The sequence below is a fragment of the Pieris napi genome, chromosome 3 (assembly GCF_905475465.1).
Source record: "Pieris napi chromosome 3, ilPieNapi1.2, whole genome shotgun sequence".
NCBI classification, from domain to species: domain Eukaryota; kingdom Metazoa; phylum Arthropoda; class Insecta; order Lepidoptera; family Pieridae; genus Pieris; species Pieris napi.
This window is the reverse complement of record NC_062236.1, coordinates 7,878,175-7,904,445: the sequence shown is the minus strand read 5'-3', so window position 1 is coordinate 7,904,445 and position 26,271 is coordinate 7,878,175. Positions and strand designations below refer to the sequence as shown.

The window sequence follows — 26,271 nt, the reverse complement described above, 5'->3', positions numbered from 1 at the left end:
CATGAAGTGTATACCCATTAAACTTCACGAAAAGTTAGATATAGAAAGTCTAAAAATTGCGAGTCATAAAATAGATAAAATAAATTAAAATATAAAGCTATAAATAAAGCAGAAAATGAAAGTATTTAAGACATCGATCGATATGGTATCGATTATATTTTAATGTTTTATTATTTACTCTTATTTTTTAATTACGGGTCATGGGTGACAACTTTTATTTTCTTAACAGTTTTATTTTTATGTATTGTTGTATAAGGAAGTACATAAACCAAAAAAAAGATTATTTTGTTGTTGTTTTAGAATAAGTTCTATGAATGTAAAATATAAGAACATAATGAATTAAAATAAAATCTGTTTATTTTCTTAAGAAGGGAGGATTGTAATGTTCTTAGAATGTTAAAATAAATAAATATAATATATCATTTCCATTTGCACATAACTCATTAAGGATATTTGGTGTTTACTTTGATAAATGTTTAGTCCAAATCTACTTGGTATTGTTTGCTTATTATAAAGTATTATAAATGACCTCTTCCTCGATTGAGGTTAGTCAGTATATCAGTAATACTAGCGATAAGCGACCACGAATGTCTTTTATTATTAATTAATATGTATTGTAATACTTTTATTGACTCGGTACACACAACATACTGTGTTAAAGTTATATTATATATATTATTAGGTAGGGCGGGGCTAGTTGAGCAATTTTTCACTTGCTTGGATATAGCTCCTCAATGATAAGTCTCAATGAGTTGTTATGTGTCCTGATGGATTAGTAATTTATCCCTTAACAAAAGTGTCCATAGTATTTTTTTGTAACAAGTCCAATATAATAGCTACAGATGTTTAAATGCAGAAAGTCAAGTGTGCTCAATGTACCCCATAGGTGGGGTAAGTTGAGCAAGGGTATGGGGCAAGTTGAGCACTAAGAATGTCTAGGCCAAACAATGGGTTCTATGTTAACTTGAGATGAAGTAAAATATGTGTTAGACAGTCAGCTTTTTATTTATAGTCTTTTATTGACAGAACAACAAAACTTAAAGAAATTTTCTTTGTATAATTACCCGAAACTAGAACAACAAAACATGAGCATCCATATCTATCCATTACTTCCGATTATTTCTAAAAAAGATTACCAAGGCTGGTGGGTTCGGGTTTTTGTATGGATAGCTACGATTTTTTTGTTTTAAAAACATCATCAACCATTATTTTCCGGCCATCTTATTTGCAATTCAGCTGGGTGGAATTTCAATGCCAAATTTAGCAGCATACTCTTAGGCAAGGCGATGGTCGTCTTTTGGAGAAAAATTCCATTTGTAGCAAGTATTTTTTCAAACAGTCCTCCTGTGAGGGAGGATATACTTCCCTCGGTGTTGTATAGCCCATAAATGAACCATCACCTTCATTTAATTTATTTAAAAGTCAACCCATACCGAATTCTTTAGCGGCGGTATTTACACTTTTTCCGTCATCGTGGACAGCCTTTGCAGCATTATTTAAGTATTCAGTAGTGTAAGAACATCTCCTCCTCTTGTAAGCATCCAAACAAAAATAAAAGATTCATTACTCATCAGTTGTTTAAGTCGTGGAGTTAGTTGAGCTATAGTTGCTCAACTTACCCCAACCCGGAATTTTAAAAGAAAAGTGGGATTGTAAAAAAATGCCTAGAATTAGACCCAAATCCTATTTACAAATCAAAAATACAATAATCTTCTGGAAGATTAACACTGTCCTGATTGAAAACAGATAACATTAGACAAAGACAGACGAAAACTTGCGATAAACAATATTTTTACTTTTTGGTCACAAAATAAACAAAACGCCGTGACACTTCACTCACTCGTCGAGCTGCCACTAGCTATCGTGCGATGATTACCCCTCCTACGACTCCTTCTTTTCGCTATTTGCTACTCCCGCGTAAGGTGAATAGTTTCCGAGATATTTCGATTGCCCAACTTGCCCCTATGCTCAACTAGCCCCGCTCTACCCTATACTATTAAAATCAAGTCTCCCACTTCAAACATTACATTTTCGTTATAATTATAAATTTGCGACCATAAAGATAAAGCCTATCTGTATAATAACTCCTTTTCTGTAGTAAAATAAATAATTTCGCTAATATTTAAAATTCGACTCGCATATTATGCTATCGGTGAACTTCTGCATTCTGTATCTTGTCACACTTCCTATTGCATAATTAAATCTGTAGTTAAATTAAAAGTTTATTACAACTCCGATTTTCATTCATAATATCGAGCTCTTTACTATAAATTCGTGTTTTATTATCCTTGTAACTTATTACCGCATTAGTTTTTACAAGAAATCACTACCTATTATTATTACATTATTATTATTACACCATTATATTGAATAGTAAAGTTGTTTGATACTACGTGAAGAGTATGCTCAACTTGATTATCGAATATTTCAAAGGTTAAATGTACACAACCAACCTCATTGATTGGAGTAGCATCCTTATCAATTCCTGTTAATTTTATAGTATATCTTCGTAAATTAACGTTTCTCATTCAAAAGAATTAATTCTTAGAAGTATTTCTTCTGCCCCTGTATCAATTAAAAACTTGTTTATATTGTGCAACATTTCTTTAGATTCTAACTTTATATATTATGACGAAATTCTAGTATTTACTTAACGCCCGAACCCAATAACCTATCTCAATCCATAATCCACCATCTGAGATAGTAATCTTAATCCAAATGTAGTAACAAGTGTGCCAATAACCAATCCACGGATTGTAATAGCCATTTATCGGTACAAGCTATCCATGGGAGGTCGTATCGGTGTCTGTGGATAGATGACGAAAGCTCGATTTCAACAGTTAATTATTTTAACAGATTTTATCTTACACCAGTTTTTTAAATAATTAAAAAAACTGTTTACTATGTTTTCGACTTTGACAATCAATCAAATAAATTTGTAATTATGTGTATGTTACGTTCACTAATTAGTAGTTAGTCGCCCTCGCTCCAAGGCTCGCATACGTGTCTAGGAAAATATCAATAAAACAGTCACGGAAACTGTCTGCCGATTACTTACAATCCCTCGGCATGTTTTTGTACAAATATAAATTAGGACTCATCCTTCCTAAGCTTTATGCTATACAAACTGTACTACATAATGCGTAAACAACTGAAGTACAAAAACATCATATGTAACAACAAGTAAAAAAAGTAACAGACGCCAATAGACATGTATTATTGAAGCCATAAGAAAATATTTAAATTAAAATTTCACTTGTTTTCATCATACAACACTTGCGATAATGGCGAACTAACAAACAGTGCATGACGTAATCTATTTCTGGAGATAAAGAACCGGTCTAAATAGTTGGCGCCCAAGTTTTTATTATGCTGAATTTGAATATTTTTCTAAAAAGACGACGGACAGCTACTAAGAAATTAGTTTTTTATACAATTTTTTATGAAAAATATTTTTTCTATTATTCAATGTGATATACTTATGGCAATTACAATAGAAGTTAATTCTTAGCTTTCATAATTTCGTATTTATGCTATATCCCCGAGTTGCTATGAGAGATCTACACGATGAGTTATCACGCACACGCTTCATGTTAAACAAAATTGGACGAGCCCAGTTTGTATCGAACCGGCTTGTTGTGATAGCTATTATTATTCTACTTGGAGTTAAAAATTCTTGGGTTTTTTACCATTAAACAAGTATGTCTACAAAACAAAACTCTTATCACATCTTACCACACTGATATTTTTGTAAATATATTAATATTTTAATAGTTTAGGCAAGGTAAATCCTCAAAAACAATGATCTCTAATTTGATTGTTGACAAAAATATTTAAAAGCTGTTGGGTTTTAGAGAAACAAAATGGAGGATAGAAACTATAGTTTTAGGTACTTCCTACCTATCACATATCTATATATAATGAATAAATTTGTAATCCTATATAAATTAATGAAAATTCAAGCTTTTAATTTTTTGCCCTAACGAAGTTATAGGGGGTCTCAAATGGCCCGAACTGCTTCGAAAACCCTGCCGCTTTTTTTGCTCGACTTGACGGAGACGAAAAGGAATGAATGAATGAAAAGGAAAGTGGCAAATTCTCCTTTTAAAAGTTAACTACTAAATAATCTCATAAGACATCAATCTGGGTAAGATTTACGAGTCAATTCTATTCTTAAAGTCTAGGCATCGTCCACGTAGTCACACTGTCTGACTCTCTTCTTACGCCAGTGATGCCGTTTGACGAAGTTTACTTTTACATCGATGGGAGCATTACCTGTTTAAAAGTCTTATGTCCAAAATTAGAATCGTCACCCCATCAATGCAAATGTCTGAAATAGACAATGAACGATAAACCAAACGAAAACATTAATCAGTCAATCTATATGCGTTCATCAACCAATCTTAATAGTTAATAGTCTCTTGATTACTTTAAATGCAGTGACGCGAATCAACAATAGCGCTTAAGATACAAAATAAATTTTAAATTATTTTAGGTGTCATATAATTCTATGTTTTTGATATTAACGCTACGAATTCTAAAATAACCACAATGAAGTAGAGTTTCGTTCCTAGATGACTTCTTCTTTATTGGAATTGGCATGGTCATAAAGTAGGAGACTTGGCGCTAAGTATGACAGAGACTGCTAGTTAGAGGCTGAACTTTTGAAATATTTGTCGAGTTTACAGAATGGCTCTGCACAGGTTCGAGTTTGAAAGAATCAATTTGTGTTGGGAGGCACAGTTTCTTTGTACAGGCAAATTTGCCATGAAACAGCTATCTAGTTTCTTATAATGTAAGAGGTATTAAAAAAACTATTTATTTTTATTTTTTATTTTTATAGAATAGGGCGGCAAAACCGCCTACGGTGCGCCCAAAAAGAGCAGTCATCGCAGCCCATGTACACCCATTTTTAGTGGGTGCGTTGCCGGCCGATTCTATTAAGTATTTAGCAAAAAAGTACAATATTTATCACTTACATTAATTGTATGTTTGTAAAAAATATGACTATCTACTATACATGAAAAATTCATAGTAGGCATTCAACTGAGGTAGTAGGTATTAAATCTTAGTTTATAACAGTTCTGATAATTAATATTAGTTTAATATACCTATGTATTTCTTATCTATCTCTCACTATTTAACAATATTAAAGGTTTAAAAACATTTCAAACACTTATAATTTTGATAAGTGAGACAAATATAAATGCTTACTTTAAAAAGCCTATTGTGCTTTTCACTCATATATTTCATATATTCGAACCCTGGACTCGTCCCTTAAATAAACTATTACAGTTGCGATTATCACAAGCTCTTTCCTGAGGTACAATCTGCCATTTGTATTTAATCTAGCCTAGATTTGTGGCTTATATACGCAAAAATATATAAATATTAGACAATAATATGGCACGTGAAATACCAACATAATGATTAAGCTAAAATCAATAAAAAATAATCAAAATGCAATTGAAGGGAAGACCATTGACACACTTTGTCATAATATGACAGATAATGGGTAGCCAATTGGTCCTGCCATCTTCTTAACCTAACAATTCTTAGAAGCTATCGTCCAATTGCATTAAAAACTAACCAGATAAACGTATCAATACAATCACTTAATCTGGCTTTACATTTAAGCTGGTTTTTTTTTAAAAAGCCGGTTTCTGATGGATCTTACAATTTTGTCTTTTGAAACATCTTCAAATCTATCGCCCTTATGTCGGGTTATACTTGCAGAAGCTTCTACCAAAATATTTATAGCGTGTGAATCCAGTGAAGAAAAATTGCCTCTTTTTAAAGCTTTATCTATGAATATCTCGTGTAAAAACATGCGAGCCAGTTCAGTTCTCGTTTGTGCCGCCCTTATAATGTAGTAACATGCTACACCATTTATATACACACCACTGCCAGCTAGTAACTCGAATGCATCGTTAGTTTCTTTAGGATATCTCAAAGTCCATCGAGTAACAGAATTTTCTTTGTGATTTGCAAAATCAGTCCCATTTTTCCTTTCCAGTTGCAATTTAAGTTCTTTGATTAGTTTAACTTGCTCTTTGATTATTTTGAGTAGCTCCTCGTGTGTATCATCGACGGTATTATCTTGATTGTTGTAAGATTTGAGTTTTTCTATAAATTCTTTAAACGCACAAGATTTCTGGTGAATTAATTTTATAGCTTCGTTTAGTTTTTGCTCTTGTTTTTCGCAGGATTCCAATTGTTTCGTTAAAGTTGTCAAAAGATCTGGCGTTAACATACTATCATCGTCTAAAACTTCTATATCTTTAGGTGTTGTCGTTTCTTCAAGTTTTTTTTTGTTTGTCGTATGTTTTGTTTCAGCCTTCCGCTTTTTTCCATTTTTTTCTAAATCAGCTGGATTATCCTCAGGATCTAGAATTTTTTATTATTATTGTCAAAACTTCTAAATAAAAGGAACTTTCCTTCTATTTAGAGGTTTTAAACAAAATAGAAGTAAGAGATACGTTCGATGTAACCGTTTTCCTAGTCATAATTTGCAAATATTCTATTATTTATTTTATTATTTACGCAATATTTTACATAGATAGTCTAGATTATAACTTGAACTACGTTTTCATATACAGACCTAAAGAAGTAAGTATACGAAAGAATCAGAAGCATAAAATAACTACCTTTTAAATCTCCATCTTCATAATCTGGTTTCCGAGAGTTCAGGTCTTTACAAATATCTTTTGCCTTTTGTGCAGAATCTGAAAAATAAAGTGTATTTGTGAGTATACGTATACCAAAATACCTACTAACAATCTTGTTGGGGGTACGCCCCGTGAGTATAGCCAGACGGAGGCATTCTCTATAGCACTAATCAGCATAGTATAGCACTTCATTATAGTAAGAGCTTTAACTTGTACGCCGTACGGTTCAGGAGTTCTTAAGGACTGGTGTGCTCCAATCTGCTAGGCAATCGTGTATTCGCGAGGGCCTCTACGTGGTAAATCTCCAAAAATACTCTGCATCCGTACGTGACAAAGTGTCGAAAGACGGGATTTTATCTACAACCGTCTTACTATGGTCAAGTTAGTATTCTTAGCTGTCCAAGAAATTCATTTTTCTCTATTCAGATGGATTTAACCGATTATTGTCTAGCGCCATAAAAGTAAAACAGAATCATCAGAGCCTCAACCAAATCTTTTCTTTGATTTCAAGGAAAAATTTCGGTACTTCTATAAACCAAATATTGCAATTTTTGTAATGTGGGTTCATCTTCTGATTTTGTTTATAAACAAAAAAACAACTGAACAATTACAAACAACCACAAAAAATTATGTATGTCTTTATAATATTAATAAGATTGTATCAATTGTTATGCCAACAATAGCACGTAATATAGAAAATAAAGGAGCTAATACCTATTTCAAACAAGAATGTACATACATATGTATATTCCTACAAACAAACATGTCTATAAAATATGTGTGTGAATTTAAAATTATGCGTCACGGCTCACGGTCACATCGAAAACTGGAATTTTGCAAAGTTAATTTAAAAACAATTCGTCTGCTGCCGGCGTTCGTATGTATATTAACGTAATTTTATATTATATGATATTTTTGTTTAGTTTCTGAATGAATTAATATTTAAACCATTAATTACATGTTTGATATAGTTAAGTCATCAGTATCTATCCCAATTGAGAGAGTAAAGATTGAAGAGTAGATTTTGAGCCAACCTCGCACCAACCTTTGTGTAAAGCTCGCAAACGTCTATCAAAAAACAAATAAAAAAAAACAGCGACAGAAACGACTATGTACTTACAATCTATCCGCATAGATTTGTAAAATTATAAAAATAGGACTTTGCCCTCGTAAGCTTTATGCTATACAAACTGTACTAGATCTAGATAAAACATCGTATGTAACCAAAAGTAAAAACTAAGTTGCAGAAACCAATAAACATTATTGGGAAAAGTAAAGCCTAAGAACTCCAAAAGACAATATTTCAATTCAAATTTAACTTGTTTTCATCATACAACTTTTGCGATAAAGGCGAACTAACAAACAGTGCATGACGTAGGTACCTAATCTATTTCTGGAATTAAAGAGCCGGTCCAATTTGTGGCGCCCATGTTTATATTATGCTGGATTTCGTATATTAAAAAAAAAAGACGACGGACAGCTACTAAGATTGTTTTTTTACGAATTATTATAAAATTTTTAAAATTAATTGTAAGCTTTCATGATTTCCTATTACGCAATAGTTGTTATGAGAGATCTACACGATGAGTCATCACGCACACGCTTCATGGTAAACAAAATGTTGGGGCGAGCCCAGTTCTTATCGAACCGGCATATTGGGATAGCTATTATTATTCTACTTTGTGTTAAAAATTGTTGGGATTTTCCCATTAAAAAAGTATTCCAACCACATCTTTAAGGGGCCATCCATAAAGTACGTCACACGAATTTTAAGACTTTTGAACCCCTCCCCCCGTCCTTGTCACAGGTTGTCACATTTTTATAACACCCCCCCTCCTGATGTGACGTCACACATTTTTTAAATTTATGTATGTATTTAAAAATAATCGAGAGAAAACAGCTATTTTCATTTTTTACTTATTTTTATTAAATAATAATCTAATAAAATCAACATAAAGTCCAACATTTCATAAAACCGAAAAAACAAACGTCTAGTTAGAAAATAATAAACGATTAATTATATTTATTAAAGATAAAAATATATATATTTTTTGTATATCAATGTAAATATAGATCAAGTTCGTAAATTTTAAAATTTTTCAAAATCCAAAGTTTGCGTTTTAGTATTTTAAATTTTAACATGTGACGTCACAAAAGTATTGACCCCCCCATGCCCCTTGTCACACGATGATAACCTCCCTCCCCATTAACGTGTGACGTACTTTAAGGATGGCCCCTACGAAACTGATATTTTTCTAAATGCATACATTTTAACATCGCTCTATTTCATAAAATACCTACTACTTTTCAGGTGATTTAGATAATTTAAATCCGTATAAACAATTGTCTGACCCGATTGTTAAAAAAAAGTATACAAATTATGAATTCTGCGTTTTAAATAAACAAAAATATGAAAAACATCTTACCTGTCGCACTATGCAGTTTACCCAAGAAATAAGGCCATTTATCATAATGAGCTTCATTATTCTTCATGGATGGATCGATGGGATATGTGAACACAATGTAACCTGTATCTTTCGCTTGAAGAATGTCTTGTTTGGGTATATAAATAAATTCACCCAAATAAGCATATGGCCTTTCTAGAAACTGCACTACGTAGTATGCTGTTTTAGGTTTTTCGTCCTTTATCTAGAGTAGAAAAAATTCATATTAAATTACCTTATTAAAGGTCTTTAAGCAGAGGAAGAAACCTTAACTATACGAACCTAATGCTATTTATTAATGACCTGTATGCTGCATGTAAAATTAATTAGTTATTATTAGGAAAAAAATAATATATATAATACGATTTAGAAATCTGTCGCCCGAATTTGATGATACTGATTATGTAGGTGTCTCGGTGGACCTCCATTGGAACACCTCGAAGTGATTATAGCTGCCGAAGTTGCGTCTAAGTGTTAAGAAAAATATTTAAAATTTTGTGAAATGTATTGAAATTCGTAAAAAACCGTACTTTTCTATTGGTTATTAGAGATGTGACATTCTGCATCAAAACTATTTTTTTTTTATATGTATGGTCAATTTTACCTCTAGAGTGTTATTTTAAAACCGTACTCGTGGAGGAATAATATAATATATACATTTAACAAAATTTTAAATAAATTTTTGAAGTTATACTTCTTTAGGCGCGTTATGAAAAATTTATGTGAATGAAATTTTAGGATGCGCGCGCACCTAAGACACAAAGTTGTCAGTGTGATTATAGCGTGCGCGAGCGAGATGGGAATAAGACAATCTACAAGTAAAAATAAATAAAATATGCGTGAAGTTAGCAGCTATGCCAAGAATTTTGAATGAACATAATGACATTTACCTTTTAAACAAATAAAGAAGTTTTAATTATTTTTTCAAAGAAATTTAGCAATGCTTTTTCACAAAGACCTGTTTTTACTTAGTTAAAAGGTTATGAAACATACGTAGTTATTAAATTGAATGAATAATATAATAAAATAATAAATAATAATTATTATTTTATTATATTATTATTTTTATTCATATTAATTAATAATTGAATGAAAAAAGAATAATAATTGAAATATACTAAATATTAAATATTATTAAATTATTAACGTTAAATATTTGTAATTAATTATTTAATATTTAAAAAAAATAAAGAAAGCCAAAGAAGTATAACTTCCACGCACCCTTGTTTTTAATACTTTACGCAACTTCGCCAGCAAAAATCACTTGGAGGTTTCCAATCAAGGTACATAATCACTATCATCAAATTCGGGCGACGTAATTCTAAATCCGACCCGATTTTTTTAAATAAAATACACAAAAATAATTTTTAATTCGAATCCAGCGGTTTCAAAAATTAGCGCAATACAATAATGAATGACGCAACATCATAATAGTACTTACATCTTTTATTTTCATAGTATCAGCCATAGTGTGACTGCACTACTTTGAGTTTATCTATAACAATTATTATGGTGTCTACTGTCTAATACATTCACTACAAAATACAAACACTTGTTTGCAAACTGGTAATTTAAAGTACACTGCACAACACTTCACCTCAATCTTTTTTATTACACTATTTACTAATCAAGTGAATCAGATGACACTAGAGTGTCCACTGACCCGGTGGCTGGTGCCGACTGCCGTCTGCCGGCTGCCGCCTACCGTCAGCGCCTAATAAGAGCGCCAGTCCGCAGTCGCTACACCTACGTCACCTACGACACCTACGTCACCACAGGGGCGGATCTAATGTTGCCAGCTATGGATAATAATCTCCCACCCAATAATAAAATTCAACGAACCTTTATACCTTTTTACGTTCTCCATATTAAATATCATTCCAATAACCTATGATGAAATAAAACTACACCAATTTTTATTACAAATTGTTTTCACTTTATTCTGTATCGAAGAGTCTGTGATATCTCTATCACGTGCACGATCAATTTATAAATTTTACTTGTTCTATGTCCTAGCCTGTTAGAATTGAAATATTAGTCTTTAATTTTTTCGACATGCTGGCAAACATACATGCCGCTTCAGTTATTAAGGATATACTTACGCCTGTAGCTTGACTTAATTTTTTTGAAGTTATACTTCTTTGGGCGCGTTAAGAAAAATTGATGAGAGTGAAATTTTACGATGCGCGCGCACCGTGACACGAAATTATCAGTATGACGTTGCCCACGGAAGATGATACGGCATTGGATATAATTTAAAAGCAACATTCGAATAATAATAGAATTTATGATACACTTAATATAAGAGAATAATAATAAATATTTATTTATTTAATTTTTCAAATGTAAACTGAACTTTATTGACTATAATGACTCCTTTTCCAGTATTTGATTATTTGATTGTAATATTTATTTGCATGCAATCAAAAACTATTTTTAATAATGCCAAAGAAGTATAACTTCGCGTACATAAGTACACGCACCCTTTTTTATTCAATAGTTATGATCTTTTTTTTTTTGGAATAGATTGAAATAGAAAGTGTACTTTATGATTTAAATCTAATAAAAGTATGAACTCCCATATTGGTTGCTAAAGATCTCATAACGTGCAACCCTAAATTCTACCTAATTTTAAAAAATATTTTTTCGAAAGTTATCGTGTTTACTGTGAACACGATCATCCAAAATCCATACGATATGGCATTAAAATTACTTCCTTTTAAATAAAAAATAATTAATCATATTCTGATGCAATCACATCATGAGCTAATGAACAAGATTTCGTACGACGATATAATAAATGATTTTGCGAATTCAAAGTCTCGCAAAAAAGTATTGTAATGCTTTTATAATTTAACTTAAATCATAATGCTAACAAATAATAAAGAAAAGATATATTTATTGTATTGTTTTTAAACTGTGAGCGTAATAATAAATGTTAATCAACGTTCGCCAAATTTATGTTTTTTACGTAAGCTTAATTCATATTTTGTAAGTATTGTATAGTTTTAAGACATACCTTACCTTACTTTAAAAGTGGTATACGATTGCGATATTTTTTCCTTAAAATAATGTTTTTTGATAATTCTTTGCTGTAAAAATAATCAAGGATCTAACACGGTACCATAGTTCTCAATAATAATAACTATATGGGAAAAGTTGATGTAACGAGGATGATGGAGCACAAATTATAAAGTTGGAATTTTATTGATAGAAAATTGATATGACTGTGGACTAAGATATCAAAATTTAGAGGCGGCAAAAATTGAATAGTCTACGGGCGGCAGATGTATAAATCCGCCACTGGGCACAGGACAGGACAATGTCGCTTTACTTGCTTTACCACCATAACAAGTTTTTTCCTTGAAAACATAGGACTTCAATTTCTTCTTCAACGGCATCAATTTAATCTTACTCTTGTCAGTTGAAAATGAAGAAAATGTCTCGCGGTTCGTAATTTTGCAATAATTTGGGAAGTGTTGCCATCCATGTTTTGTCTCCGATTTCCCACTGATTTCGTTCGAACGCACGGTTACCGCTTCCCGCTGCTACAAGATATAATTAGATATACGTGTTGTTGGCGTATTAAACGTTAAGAAATGGGTTTTACCCCAAATTTCATTATCTATCTTAGATTTAATAAAGGTTTAGGTATAATGATGAAATCTCAAGGAAAATTGCATTAGCGGCTAATGTAATGATTAGCCCATTAATAATCACATAGCACATGGTAGAATCAATAACTTGTCGTTTCCAGTCTATAGGACTAATGAAAGTCAATGAAAACAGATTTAAACCATACTTGATAGCACCCAAAACAATTACAAAGCGAAGTAAAGGTTTTCTTTCAGTAAACAATACCAGGATATTATAATATATTGTATAGCATTACCCTATTAAATCTTATAAAATATCAGTAGCGCCTAAAAACCAATTCAATGTAAAACAAGACGTGAGTAACAAACAAATTTTTGATTTGTTAAGAAAAAAATCATAAGTAATCGTAGTAATGGATGTACACTAGACTGTATATTTTATTACAATAAATGATTCAATTAAATTGTTCTTCTTAATATGTTTGTTTTAAATTCCTAATCCATATTATTCCGTCTATCAGGGTATAATTTCGCCAATTGCATCAACATATAATGTCCATACTTTCCTTGTTCCTTCCTTTATAATAGAAATCGAAAAAAGAAGAGAGATTAGGCGTTATTTAAATATAAAATTGCAGCTTAAACATAAGTTCTTCGGCTGAGATTCACAGACGAGAGATTTCTATTGTTTTCTAATAATTTTGGGAAACAGTAGAAAAAGAAAAAGACATTTCCAAAATTATTCTATTAAAAATATATTCTTTTAATAAAATGAACATTTAAAAACTTAATAATGTATTTATTGCAAAAGCTTATGACAACATATAAGTATCAATTGAAATTCTAAGAAACATCAATTTGTCATTTCAAGTTTACAATTTGGTAAGTAGTTTTAACCAATAAAGAAATGTGCAATTATTATTTGTGTAATGGTCGTGGATCTTCTCTTTAGGCCGGAGGTAGCACTTTCCTTCCTCTTTTAAGAGGAAGTCTAAATATTATAAATATACATAGATATAATTGTTTCAGAGGTACAATTATGATAACGTCACTGTAGAATAATAAACATTTATTATTTATTCTTAGACTCTATGTTAATTAACTGGTGTAATCATGAAGTAAGTAGTAATTTATGTAATTAATAAATAAGTCCTCTTTACCATCTAAAACTATGGACAAAAACACATAATAATATTTTAACGAACATTGAGGAAATGAAACAGTTTTTTCGTTTCCTGTAATGTTTGGTTTTCTGGACATACGAGGTTATCATTCTACAGTGACGATAAGTTTGTACTGAGTTTTTATCAACATTAATTACGAATATTACTATCAATTCATAACTAATGTTATACATAATATTTTTAACTCATCTGTGATTATAAATTTCTGAATAACTAGTCTAGTTGCTAAAAGCCACAGTGCAGTGTGATAAAGCATATACCGACGCTCATAATTATTTGGCGAGTCCAAAGGTCAAACGCAAACGTCATCAATCCACATAATTTATTTTGTTGTTTCATTCTAATCAAATCTCTAGTATTAGTCTAGTCGACAAGTTGAAAATGGTACAAAATAGAGATACTGCTCTTAAAATTATGTGCGATAGCTCATTGGATCCGGAATGACGTCTAGAAAAATGTGCCAAAAGCGTGTATTAGCACATAAAAAATTACAAAAGTTATAAACAATTAAAGATGAAAAAAAATGGCATTTCATTTTTTGCCAATATTTAATAAACTATTCATATTTAAGAAATTCTCAAATCAAGGTTCGAAACCCATGAGCGCCATGTCGCAGGCCGCGGAATCGCACAGCACACCCCGACAAAGGTTTTTTAACACACCTTTCTAGTAAAATCAGTGCGTAGAATACTTATTGGCCTTGGGGCCTGGAATTAAAAAAAATAATACAAAAATAATACCGTTTAAGTTGTGGAAGAACCTAACACTTTTCATGCATGCTGCATGTAAAATAAAATATGTATGTAATCAGTAATGCATGTAAAATAATATTTAAAAAAAATGTTTTGTAGAACAAAAGTTCTTTTGGCGCATTAATAAACAAAACAAAAAGAGCTCTACAAGGCTAAAGCAATCAGCACAACACGTCTTTATTCGTTATCAGTAGGTAGGTATATATTATATCTCTATGTTCGTTATCCACGAAATGGTTGTCATTGCATAGTTGTTATCTATATTATATTTTTATACTAAAATGTGTTTCTTTACATATTATAATTAATGTTTTTCTGTCTTTTTGAACTTATGCCTAATCACAGTTGAATGGATGTACTAAATAATGTGTTGTAAAAAAAAATGTTTATTGTGTCTCAAATTTTACATTAAATACATGAGTTGAGGCGATTTCCTATTTTAACTTGTTGAGTCCGATCTCGAAGATAGGTGTCAAAATGACACAGAGCTGTACCTCTTATAGCCCTAAAGCCTCTGCATGGGGATCGAAACGGTGTCAAAAGCTTTCTTTAAGTACAGGAATACTGTCAAGCATTTATATCCCCCGTCTACCCTAGCTAGTAATAGCGTCTATGTCTAAATCCATATTGCGAATCAGAAAGTATTTTATATTTATTCAAGTACCTAGCTAAAAAGTCTCCTATTTAATAGTCTTTGAAAGTGCAGGTAAGATAGACATAGGTCGGTAAGTGTTGACATCACTCGTGTCCCCCACTTGTGCACGGACGTAATGATGGATCGCTTCAATGCTTTCGGAAATATTTCCGATTCGAAACATAGATTGGCCAGTTGACATATAAGGGGAACTACGAAGTCTCTAGATAATTTAAGGAAGCCTATAGGTATATCGTCCCATCCGGATGCACTTCCCGAATCAAGAGCCATGAGTATGTAGACCACTTCTGCTCTGCAGCAAATGGTGTATCGGTGCCTCGCTCCTGATGACAATAGCACGAGAATTTTCCTCTTTTTTATTAGGATGCGACCATGTGATGTCCAACAAAATTTATATTGCTTAGATTTTGACAAATCTCGGGCTCAAAAGAATAGGCGAGCGCCTCTCGACGACAATTGCTCTGATAAAAATACAGGTGCGTCCGGGTCGTCAGTCCGAGGTGCTTTGCTTGAAGTTTGGTCTTGTTCCTGATGTTATGACTTCGAACTCTTTAGTGGGTTGGTTTATAAAATAGTAGAACCTAAATCCACAATTATAGGGGTGTTTGAAGCCCCTTTTTTCTTAACTGGTAGTCTGTTAATGTCCTTGACATCACGACGGTCCATATTAACATTTAAATGTTTACTGAGGCCCAATACCATGTTAGTCAAGTCATCACTGCTTTCCTTAGGCATCTTAGGAACGTTTTTCAGCTCAATACAGGTTTTCCTAGTACTCCTCTGCAGGTCTTCAAGCTTGTCTTCCAATACAGCAATATACTCGTGGTCCTTTTTTTTGCAATTCAAGCAATTCTATTTACTGACGACGCGCGACATGAAATTAGGGGGTGTGCTGTTCATCATTTCACTAATATTTGAGTCAGAACTAGACTTATCGATTTCAATCCGTAAGTACTAGGCTGTGATGTAAACAAGGAGCCAACTAGTCACTACAATCGGTCCATTTATTGTCTGTGGCGTTATCTGCCAATCACAGCTCGTAGGCGGCGCAAGCGCAGGTCTAGCGATCAATGACACTTTAGGGGGCGGTACTTGTCCTTGTAAGGCGGCGCGTGACCTTGATTAGTTGATGTCCTTGTCGAAGCAGCCAATTAGTATTCAAGGGCGTGACCCATATACCGTTCGAGTATGCTAATTAGTTGTCCATAGTCTGATGTACCAGGGCAGCAGAATTAATAAAATGAGTGTGTCTTCACGTTACTGACGTGGTATTTGTAGCCCGACGTCCGAAGCACCTCTTTCGCTTCATACAGTCCTATTTTTTTACTGATTTTAATTTAAATTACCTTAAAATTCGATAATAGTTCGTGTAAACGTCTACACCATACGGCAGTCCGGGGGAAGAGGGAATATTAGACATAGACATAGACATAGACATAGACATAGACATAGACATAGACATAGACATAGACATAGACATAGACATAGACATAGACATAGACATAGACATAGACATAGACATAGACATAGACATAGACATAGACATAGACATAGACATAGACATAGACATAGACATAGACATAGACATAGACATAGACATAGACATAGACATAGACATAGACATAGACATAGACATAGACATAGACATAGACATAGACATAGACATAGACATAGACATAGACATAGACATAGACATAGACATAGACATAGACATAGACATAGACATAGACATAGACATAGACATAGACATAGACATAGACATAGACATAGACATAGACATAGACATAGACATAGACATAGACATAGACATAGACATAGACATTAAAACATTAAAATTAAAAAAATCCCTTTTGTCATTCGGTTCGCTTCCAATGTGCAATGTGTGTGTACTGTGGTTGTAATTGGCCCTGGCTCAGCATTACTATTTACGTTAATTCAAACATTTTGTCAATGAATCGGCGGACGGCGGTGGAAATGAAACACCAAAACGATTTTGAGATTTTCACTTCACAACTTCATTATTTTGTATACAGTGTTACTATTAAAGAGAAACCTGAAGCACCACTACTACTTACTTCATGTAAACAGTTAAAGTCAGTCGCGGCGCCGACATTGGCGCTGCGACTGACTTGTCTACTTACCCTGTGTAAATCAGCCATAATACTCACTACTCAGTAGACTGACGTGCTTTCGACAAATAGGACACTAGGGATAGTTATACCGAGCTATCATTTTACGAAGAAACAAGTGCCATCTAGTTTTTGGTACGAAAATTAAAATTGATTTAAGAAGTTGAAGTAGAGTTTTCGAATATCATTTATCAGCATGTTGATTTACTATGGTACCATTATTAATTTTGGTTTTGGTTTCAACAAAATATTTATTGAAAGTTTATTTTTATTGAATATTTTAAATAAAACACTAATTAAATTACCATTTAAAGTTTGATTTTCATAGATTTCTTTTATTATGAAATCATGATTAGCAAGATTTAACGTACAACTTATGCAAATCTTCAAGTCTAAATTACAACCTCATATGAAACACTGTACACATCGCTGGGTTGGTGTTCCCAAATATGAGCTTCTGAATTCAGTCAAACTATTACAGATCAGCTTGATCCTTTCTCTCTACGCAGGAACATTGTGCCACTATTTTATTATAGACAGTATACCATGCAATGTTCTGAATAATTGTTTGAACTGATTCCTGCTGCATCGTTGCATTATCGCACGAGTCTAAAATAAATCAGGTTTCAGCCGCACCACCTTGATGCCCGAAAGTCGAATCCGCTTCTATAGGTATATCTTTATGAGAACTAGCAATCTATGGAATCGGCTTCTAGTGCAGGTGTTCCCAGGGAGATACGACACCAAATTATAAAAAAGAAGCATACTCCTCCCCAAGGCCGGGATCGTAGCCCCTAATATGGCCATCGATGGGCTGCGGTAGTTACTTTATATGGCAGATCCACGTTTGCCATCATAATTAAAAATAAAAACAAATCTGCCAACCAACATAAAAATAAAAGCGACCATATTCAAATTATCTCCATTTTACGCATTACAGTGGCCTTAAAAGTAAGAGGATAAAGACATCCCTTTTCCCTATTTAGCAATCTTGACGTAGCAGCAGACAGGCACAACATTTTTGCTAACCTACAACTATGTAAAACTCTTTTTCTTGACTATTTTCCTTACCTTTCCTTTGTCTGTGGCAATAAGCTCTGCGTGAAGCTATTAAAAAAAAACCTACAACTATTCCAACATGCTTCTCGTTACATGATATCATGATAAAGCAGTGAATTATAATACTTAAAAGTATATAAAATATAACACATGCCCCTAGTTTGCGCTACGGGGTTGGGTCGGGTTCTCTTGGTTTCGTTTCTGATTAACTGACTGAAACATAATAATTCTGCCTACAAAGTAAGTTCTGATAAATTAAGTCGGTTAACTGATTAAGCACATAAGGAACGTTATATTTATTAAATTGTATTAATTTCTTATAAGATTAATAGAAATAAACTGAATTTAATAAGAAAATATTAAATGTAATATAACCAACTACATTATATTTTCGTTTTAGTTTAAGGCCAGAACTTAAGAGGGCGTTGCATCTAATATAGCGTCAAATTTAGGGTAAGAGTGGCTTCTCCTATTATGTATATTGATACGTCAATTAGCCAGTAAAATTTGTGTAATGCAGAATACAGACCGACAGACCTACAATTGTTAATGGTTGTTTTCTTCCATCAATCACATATTTATTTTGACTACCACACCGTAGGAAATATTCTTTTCCGTTTATGTTGTTAAATTTGACAACAGGTCTCACAATTCGTGAAAGAAAGTTTTTGTCTAATGGCAAGAGAAGACAAGGATAACATGTCCGAAACAACTTTGGAGCCAGCAGATGACGAAAATCTCAAATCGTGTTGGGTTTGTTTTGCCACCGAACATGATGATAAACTGGCCGCTTGGGTACAACCTTGCAAGTGTATTGGTACAACAAAATGGGTAAGTGAATTGTGGATTTTATTTGGTTGCTCCAACATTTAACTTATACAATAAAACACTGAAGGGGAGTGCATACAATAAATATTACAATATATGGGTATAGTCCAGGAATAAAGAGATATTATAGTAGAGTATTTAGTATGTTTTACATTGAGTAGTTGAGTAGTGGTAAATACTCAAACCTACTGTTAGTTAAAATTTTATGCAAGTTACTTACATTTTTGGATATTACATATATAGCTTTCTATTTTGGAAATTATTAGCTTGTAGCAGAGAAAAAACCAATTGCAGTTTAGACAAATTTATGGAGAAATCTGCACAAGATACAAAAAAGCACATTCAAGTTTAATATGAATCTAGATAAGCATAACTTTATATTCTTATGTCTGTAAAATCTAATTTATGTTGTTTCTTGGATCCTAAAGATCTAAAAGTAGAAATTAGTGGAGTCCTGGTTGTAAAAAAAGAAAGAACAGACTACACATTTAAAACTGTTTTACCCAGATGCAGGTTTTTTTTTCAATTATCAATCAAAGATATTATACGTATCATATCAAATATTAAAAATGTTCTTTTATATTTGATTGATACATTAATTTTTAAACCTAACTTTCGCCTGTGCAGATCATTAACCTGATTTCTTTGTAATCAAAGATAAAACAAAAGATAATTTTCACATCAATAACAGTCATTGTTGCAAGAGCAATGCACTTGCATCAGTATTTATGTTTCTTTATTTATGTAATGTATATTAAGATAATACCACTATGATTTATTGTTGACTGTTTCATCATGATACCAAAAATATGTCTTAAAACAAATAGTTTGTCTACTAGCTTATACAAAGTTTGGTGAAAAGCAACAAAAATATTACCAATAAAGAAAAGTAAAAAGTAGTTTACTATCCTAAACCTAGATGGATTGTATTTCTTTAAGCTATTTCTAATTCAAATACCAACATTTTCAGGTTCACCAAAGTTGTCTCCAGCGATGGGTAGATGAAAAACAGAGAGGCAATATTAGTAGGAAAGTTCTCTGCCCGCAATGCAAAGTAGAATACATAGTGGTATTCCCATCTATGGGAGCATTTGTGATTTTGCTGGATGCTATAGAAGATATCACACGCAGAATCAGTCCATTCATTCTTGGGGGTGTGTTACTAGGATCTATTTACTGGATTGCTATTACATATGGTGCAGTGACTGTTATGCAGGTAAGATAAAACCTCACAATATTTTTTTTTAAATTTAATTATTCTACAAGCTTAGATAATATATGCCGAATAATAAAAATAAAATAAATTTAATACGGTGACACTTTTATGTAGCTTAAGTTACACCTTACAAAATACTGAAAAAAAAAAAAACAATTCTTAGGTGAAATAAAGCATAATATTTAACTGTTGCAAAAACTATTGCTTCAGGGATGAGTGGACTATAGTTAATTTAGTAATCTGGTATTGTTTGTGTTTGAATACTTGCTTTCAACATCAATTTCTACACTTCTTCCTTTAAGCAAGCATTTCTGTTACAACATTTTCTGTTGTAAATACAAATGAAAACTGGTTTTCATTTACAATGGGTATAAATATTGATTTTAATTGTGCGTGTCCATTAAAATTAACTCGACCATAATCATTGCTATTTGATATGACAGCTGTCCGTATATTTACTCAAATTTTTAACAAATCTAATATGTTTTGATTACACAATGTCTATGAATGTTAACTACACATAGTTAATGACTTTAATTTGTTTAAAGTGGGATTGCACTCATTTTGAAGATAAATAAATTTTAATTTAGATGTAGGCGGGGATTTAAAATAAAAATAATACCAATTACAATATGTTATACAAAATGTATGGCATACGAATGAAGCGTGACGCTGTTAATTAGCATATTTAATGCTATGCAAGTGAATTATAATAACAATATATGGAATTTTTGGAAGTATGAAAAACATGTAATTGTGTGGGCTTACCACATTAAGCCAATATATATATTTTTTTATTTGTTTGATGTTGTGTTTGTGATTATTTATTATTGAGGGCTACTCGGCCTACTCGATTGTGAGGAAGTTTCATGGATCAGATTAGCGCTACGCCTTCTTAAGCTCTTAAGTCATTTTGTACCATGTTTGATGTGTGAAAACAAAAATAAAATAAATATTCGTAATCTTTGATTAAAATTATTGGTAGGAAAATAAAATCACCAAATACACTACCAGACTGTTAAATTAGCTGCTTCTGTTGCTTTAATCGAAATCTTTGAAGACAATTTTCAGACATACTCATCAATTCACATCACCGTTTTTATAACATCGTTGCGTCTGTCGTCCCGATGATGCGTTAGATTTTTTTATTAAAATATGTGTTAAATAATCATCTCTCGAAGACAGAATATAGGTCACTAAACCTTCGTGATCGCACACTAGTATTACCGGTTTTTTTTCATATATTAACGCTAAGTGCGATCATTAAATATGAGTAACGGTTTGACATATAACCGTTATCCTTTGTCGGTAAATGAGTTCCTTGAACTTCATTGGTTTTTGTACTTTGTGACATTCAATGCGTAGCTTTTAAACCCTTGAGAGATTAGCTATGTTCGACGCAGTTTAGAGAAAGTTCCTTAAGGGCCTGCAGTAATTTTAATAGCATTATCTTATTTACGACATAATAAGTAATTAAAATAATATTATTTTACATCAAATTACTATAAATTATGCCAGAATGTAAACTTTATTACTCAATGTGTTATAGTAGAACGAAATTGTATTGCGTTTTATTTATTTTAAAAATTACATTAACGTCAATTACTTCTGAGCTAGGATTTTTTATTTTTCTAGATCTATTTTATTGTATTCTGCTCCTATGTTAATTGTTTAAGATATATCTATAATAAAACTGATTATGTCAATCCAAAGGTTAAAAGGAAGAATTAACTATTACGACTTAACATACTAATATGCGGTTCTTTATTTTCAAGCTAAGCCCTAGCACTGCGGTGCTATGACGTAGGGCAGGTGCGTTAGAGTGGGACAGAACGCATACTGCGTATTCACATCTCTCTGACGAGATCGGTGACGTAGACGTATTAGATTTGTATAAATTCACGCATGTTGCATTCAAGACCGACTGCTATATGCGGTCGCCGCACGGCGATCTGCAGTTTCCATACTAAATTCATATACGCAATACACGGACCGCTCGAGCAGTTCCTGAGCAAACCGCATATTGCAGTCGGTCTTGACTGCAACATGCGGTCCGTACATGCTTTACGCGTACCCGCTGCACCAGCCGCGGTAACGCTTTGTCACCGATCTTGTAAAAGACGCGTGTAGTTACAATGTCACAGTAACGAGTAAAAACAAATCATTAACATAAAAGCCAGCTACATAATTAATAATCATCGTCGTTTGTATATTTTAGTCAAACAATTACTTGACGGGTTTTTAATTATTCGTACATTATAATCCCCTGCTATATGAATAAATCTAAAATTTCCAGGTTGTCGGCCATAGGGAGGGTCTGGAAATGATGGAGTCGGCTGACCCTCTGGTACTGCTGGTGCTGTTGCCGACGATTCCTGTGACCCTCATCGGCGCCAAGATGTACAACTGGGAAGACTCTGTGCTATTCTTCCTCAGGAAGTACTGTGCTAAGATACCGGCGCTTTCATATGTATTACCATTCGGCCAGTAAGTGTATACAAAATATAATTGAACATGTATGTTCCCGTATAGGTCGGTTATCGAAAGCTGGCGCGTTCACACTACTCACACTAATGCAATTTCACTATACAGTATGTTTAAAAATATGACTTTTTTTGCCAAGCTATATATTTTAGTCTACTCTGGTTTTAGTAAGGTTGGGTGGGTTGTAAATAAATAAAAATGTGTCAAATACATGTAATATTATGTGCATACGAGGGTGGATCCAAAAGTTCTAAGCCCGACCAAGAACGTAAAAGAGTAGTTTGTGTAAATAATTTTTAATTTTTCGACAAAGGCTCCATCTAGCTCAACACACTTCACTTTTACTTCACTAACAATTCTTTCAATACTCCTCTTAGAAACCCCAGTCGCATCTGATGTCAAATTAAATATAAAATTTTTTCATTAAACTGTTTTTTATTAAGATGCTTAAAATAATTAAAAACATTGTGCACCATTTCACGAGATTGCCCTGGTAATGTTTGAAAAAAGATCAACATGTACAGTAAAGATCAACATAAACAGTAGCAAAAGAAAAACAATAACTGTCTCTTTTATACTCATAAGCTTGGTGATTGTATTTCATGATGTATTTGTGATTGTATTTCAGTTTGACATCACGTCTCGCGCTTATTCACAGACACTACACAAGCACAAAGTGTAAATGTGTTGAAGCCGCCAGCTTTAGTTAACATACCTATACAAATTTACTATTCTCGATGCAAAGTATTTTATGAGCTATACTCTTCGTTTTGTCAATACTATCTAGTATTGACAAAACGAATGACATTTAGTAAAGGTTGCCTTAATCTTACTCACTTCCAGTAAAAAAATACTGAAGTTAAAACTCGCTTACCCACTAGATATTTACTAATCATATTTTTGAAGTGAAACTTCTTTATCGATGTATAGGAGAAATTTTGTAGCAAATCGTCACGTTTTTCGGTTACGCGCCATGTTGCTTTTTGAAGTCAAACTTCTTTATCGGCGTTGGAAAAAAAATTATTTTTACATTTTTTATTACTTATTATTCGACGTTTAATATTTTAATGACAATTAAATTCATGAAATTCCTAACATATCTTCCTTTTTCCGTCCCTCTAATCGGAAATCTAAACTTTTAGATTTGTATAAATATGAACAACACTTAAAGATTAGTTTGCCACAGAAGTTTCACTTCTGACACGTGTACTTTGTACATACACACACTTTTTAGCTGCAGTATGACTCGAAGAACACATTTCGTAAAATTTTATTACTTTTCAGTGTGGATGAAGAGCGAGCAATTGTCTCTGGGCCAAGTCCGAACAATGGATCACCTAACTCAACATCACATTTATCTCCTACCCGAATATTTTGTTCAGCCCTACTCGTACCCACAATTTCAACAATTATAGGCAAAATTTTCTTTCGTTCAATCAAAAATAACCTTCATAGAACGATTTTAGGCGGTCTCACATACATAACGTTAAAAGGTGCACTTAAAATATATCACAAACAGATGTTGTACATTCGCCAATCTAGTAGAAAAATCTTAGATTACACAGAGTCAAATTTAAAGTTATATAGAAGTATGAATCAAGGGCAATCCGATTCTGTCGCGAGGGACGATTCGGAACAAGTAGTCTGAATATCTTTGGGATTGGCAGATGGGCAACTGTCAAAGTGACATTTAAAATACTGTGCCGCTTGTTTGGAAGCGAGTTGTCACTTGTACATAATGCCAGTGAAAGATAACATTATTCGAGTTACGCTTTATATTTATTTGACTATGTTATCTGTATGAAAATAATGATGCAAGAGTAAACTATTATAATATAATAACTGAAACTCTAAAAAACTAAACCCTAATACATAATAATAATCTTTTTAATTTAAAGCGCATAGCGAAAAGGTTTTGTATGAAAATGATTTTTTTCTAACCATAGAGTAAATTTTGTAAATATTTTTAAATCTGGCAACTATGTTTGCTTTGAAGTTGTCTAACGGGCGTGTGATATATGATTAACTTTAAAATCTTTAGCTGTAAACAGATAAAAGCTTTTTCATGAGTAATTAAAACTCATAGTAATAGTCATATAAACCAAGGTCAGAATATCAGAATCAAGTTAAAACCATGAACTAAATTCTCCTGTCAAGTGCGTTTGATTGTGATGGACAAACGGACGTAATATTATATGACGTCGCCTGTCAATGCGGGTTGGATTGGCGCTTCTATGGACCAATCAAACGAAACGTCTCAGTTTTGTCTTTTGTCTTCTCAGCCTCCAAATGAAAGATTAGTTCTAAATTAAATATGAATTTTATATTTCTATGTTCAGTCTATTAATTATAACACAATTTTTTAAACCGTACCGTTTATTAAAATTTTAATAATTTGATTCATTGGCATATTATATATAAGATTTATTGCTTAATGCTTTGAATATAAATATGAATTAAAGGACGCGGCTTATAAAAATCTAGACCTTAGTTTCCCCCAAAATAAATCTTGCAAAAAAGCTTTTTAGTTCAGAAAATATATGTATTGTGTTCCACAACCATGACATCTTAGATTCAATTTTGTAAAATCACGTTAACGTATGTAAATAATAACTTTTATAATATAATAATCATATGATGAATTAGAAAATTGATAACTGAGTTTTTGTTGTTTTTTTTTTAATTTTGCTTAGACAGAATGACTTTTAATTATTCTTGTTACATAATATATTCTTATATAACGTTTTATTTCGAGTTAAAATTATATTAAAAAAGAGGATAAATACTTAACAATTTATTAAAAAAATTATCTACTATGTCTATTTTTTAAATGTAAAAATGTTTTAATTTACGGTTGAGATGGCGGGATTTTAGTGTATAATTGTATAATAAACCATGTTTTGTATTTTTTTTGTATTATAAAGTTTCATGAAATATTTTTTGGTTTGAATTTAATAAATTGTACACAACATTATTACTAACATTTGTGAAGTGTTTAAGTCAATTGTATACATAAATACGATAATGTTTCTTATAAATCTAAATCGTTTTTTTTAACAACTATTCAATTTATTGTTCGTGCTAAGGGTGCTGTCGCCTAATCAATTGAGATAGAGTCTGGCTAACGAAAGTAGATACTGGATTTTTTTGCAAACTTTTTATATGACAACACTAAAGTTAGTACGGTCAAAATGTCTTGATATTTTTTTATTTTAAATAATTACATATTAGTTTTAGATAATGTTATTGTTCTTTT

General features: G+C 32.2%; 2 protein-coding genes and 1 long non-coding RNA gene across 3 annotated transcripts; 1 reads left to right on the top strand and 2 right to left on the bottom strand.

Annotated features, from left to right (window-relative positions):
* Positions 1-676: 676 nt before the first annotated feature.
* LOC125063165 lies at positions 677-23,135 on the bottom strand. Its single transcript, XR_007119474.1, has 2 exons — positions 23,097-23,135; positions 677-1,988 (listed from the first exon to the last, which is right to left on the bottom strand). It is a non-coding gene; the product is annotated as an uncharacterized LOC125063165 (long non-coding RNA).
* Positions 4,821-10,838, bottom strand: LOC125063163. Its single transcript, XM_047669431.1, has 4 exons — positions 10,554-10,838; positions 9,095-9,317; positions 6,648-6,725; positions 4,821-6,387 (listed from the first exon to the last, which is right to left on the bottom strand). The coding sequence occupies exons 1-4, from the start codon at positions 10,578-10,580 to the stop codon at positions 5,633-5,635; spliced, it is 1,083 nt and encodes a 360-aa protein (XP_047525387.1). The 5' UTR covers positions 10,581-10,838; the 3' UTR covers positions 4,821-5,632.
* On the top strand, positions 18,963-25,677 carry LOC125063164 (E3 ubiquitin-protein ligase MARCHF5). Its single transcript, XM_047669432.1, has 4 exons — positions 18,963-19,318; positions 20,286-20,531; positions 22,828-23,018; positions 24,300-25,677. The coding sequence occupies exons 1-4, from the start codon at positions 19,163-19,165 to the stop codon at positions 24,661-24,663; spliced, it is 957 nt and encodes a 318-aa protein (XP_047525388.1). The 5' UTR covers positions 18,963-19,162; the 3' UTR covers positions 24,664-25,677.
* The last annotated feature ends 594 nt before the right edge of the window (positions 25,678-26,271 follow it).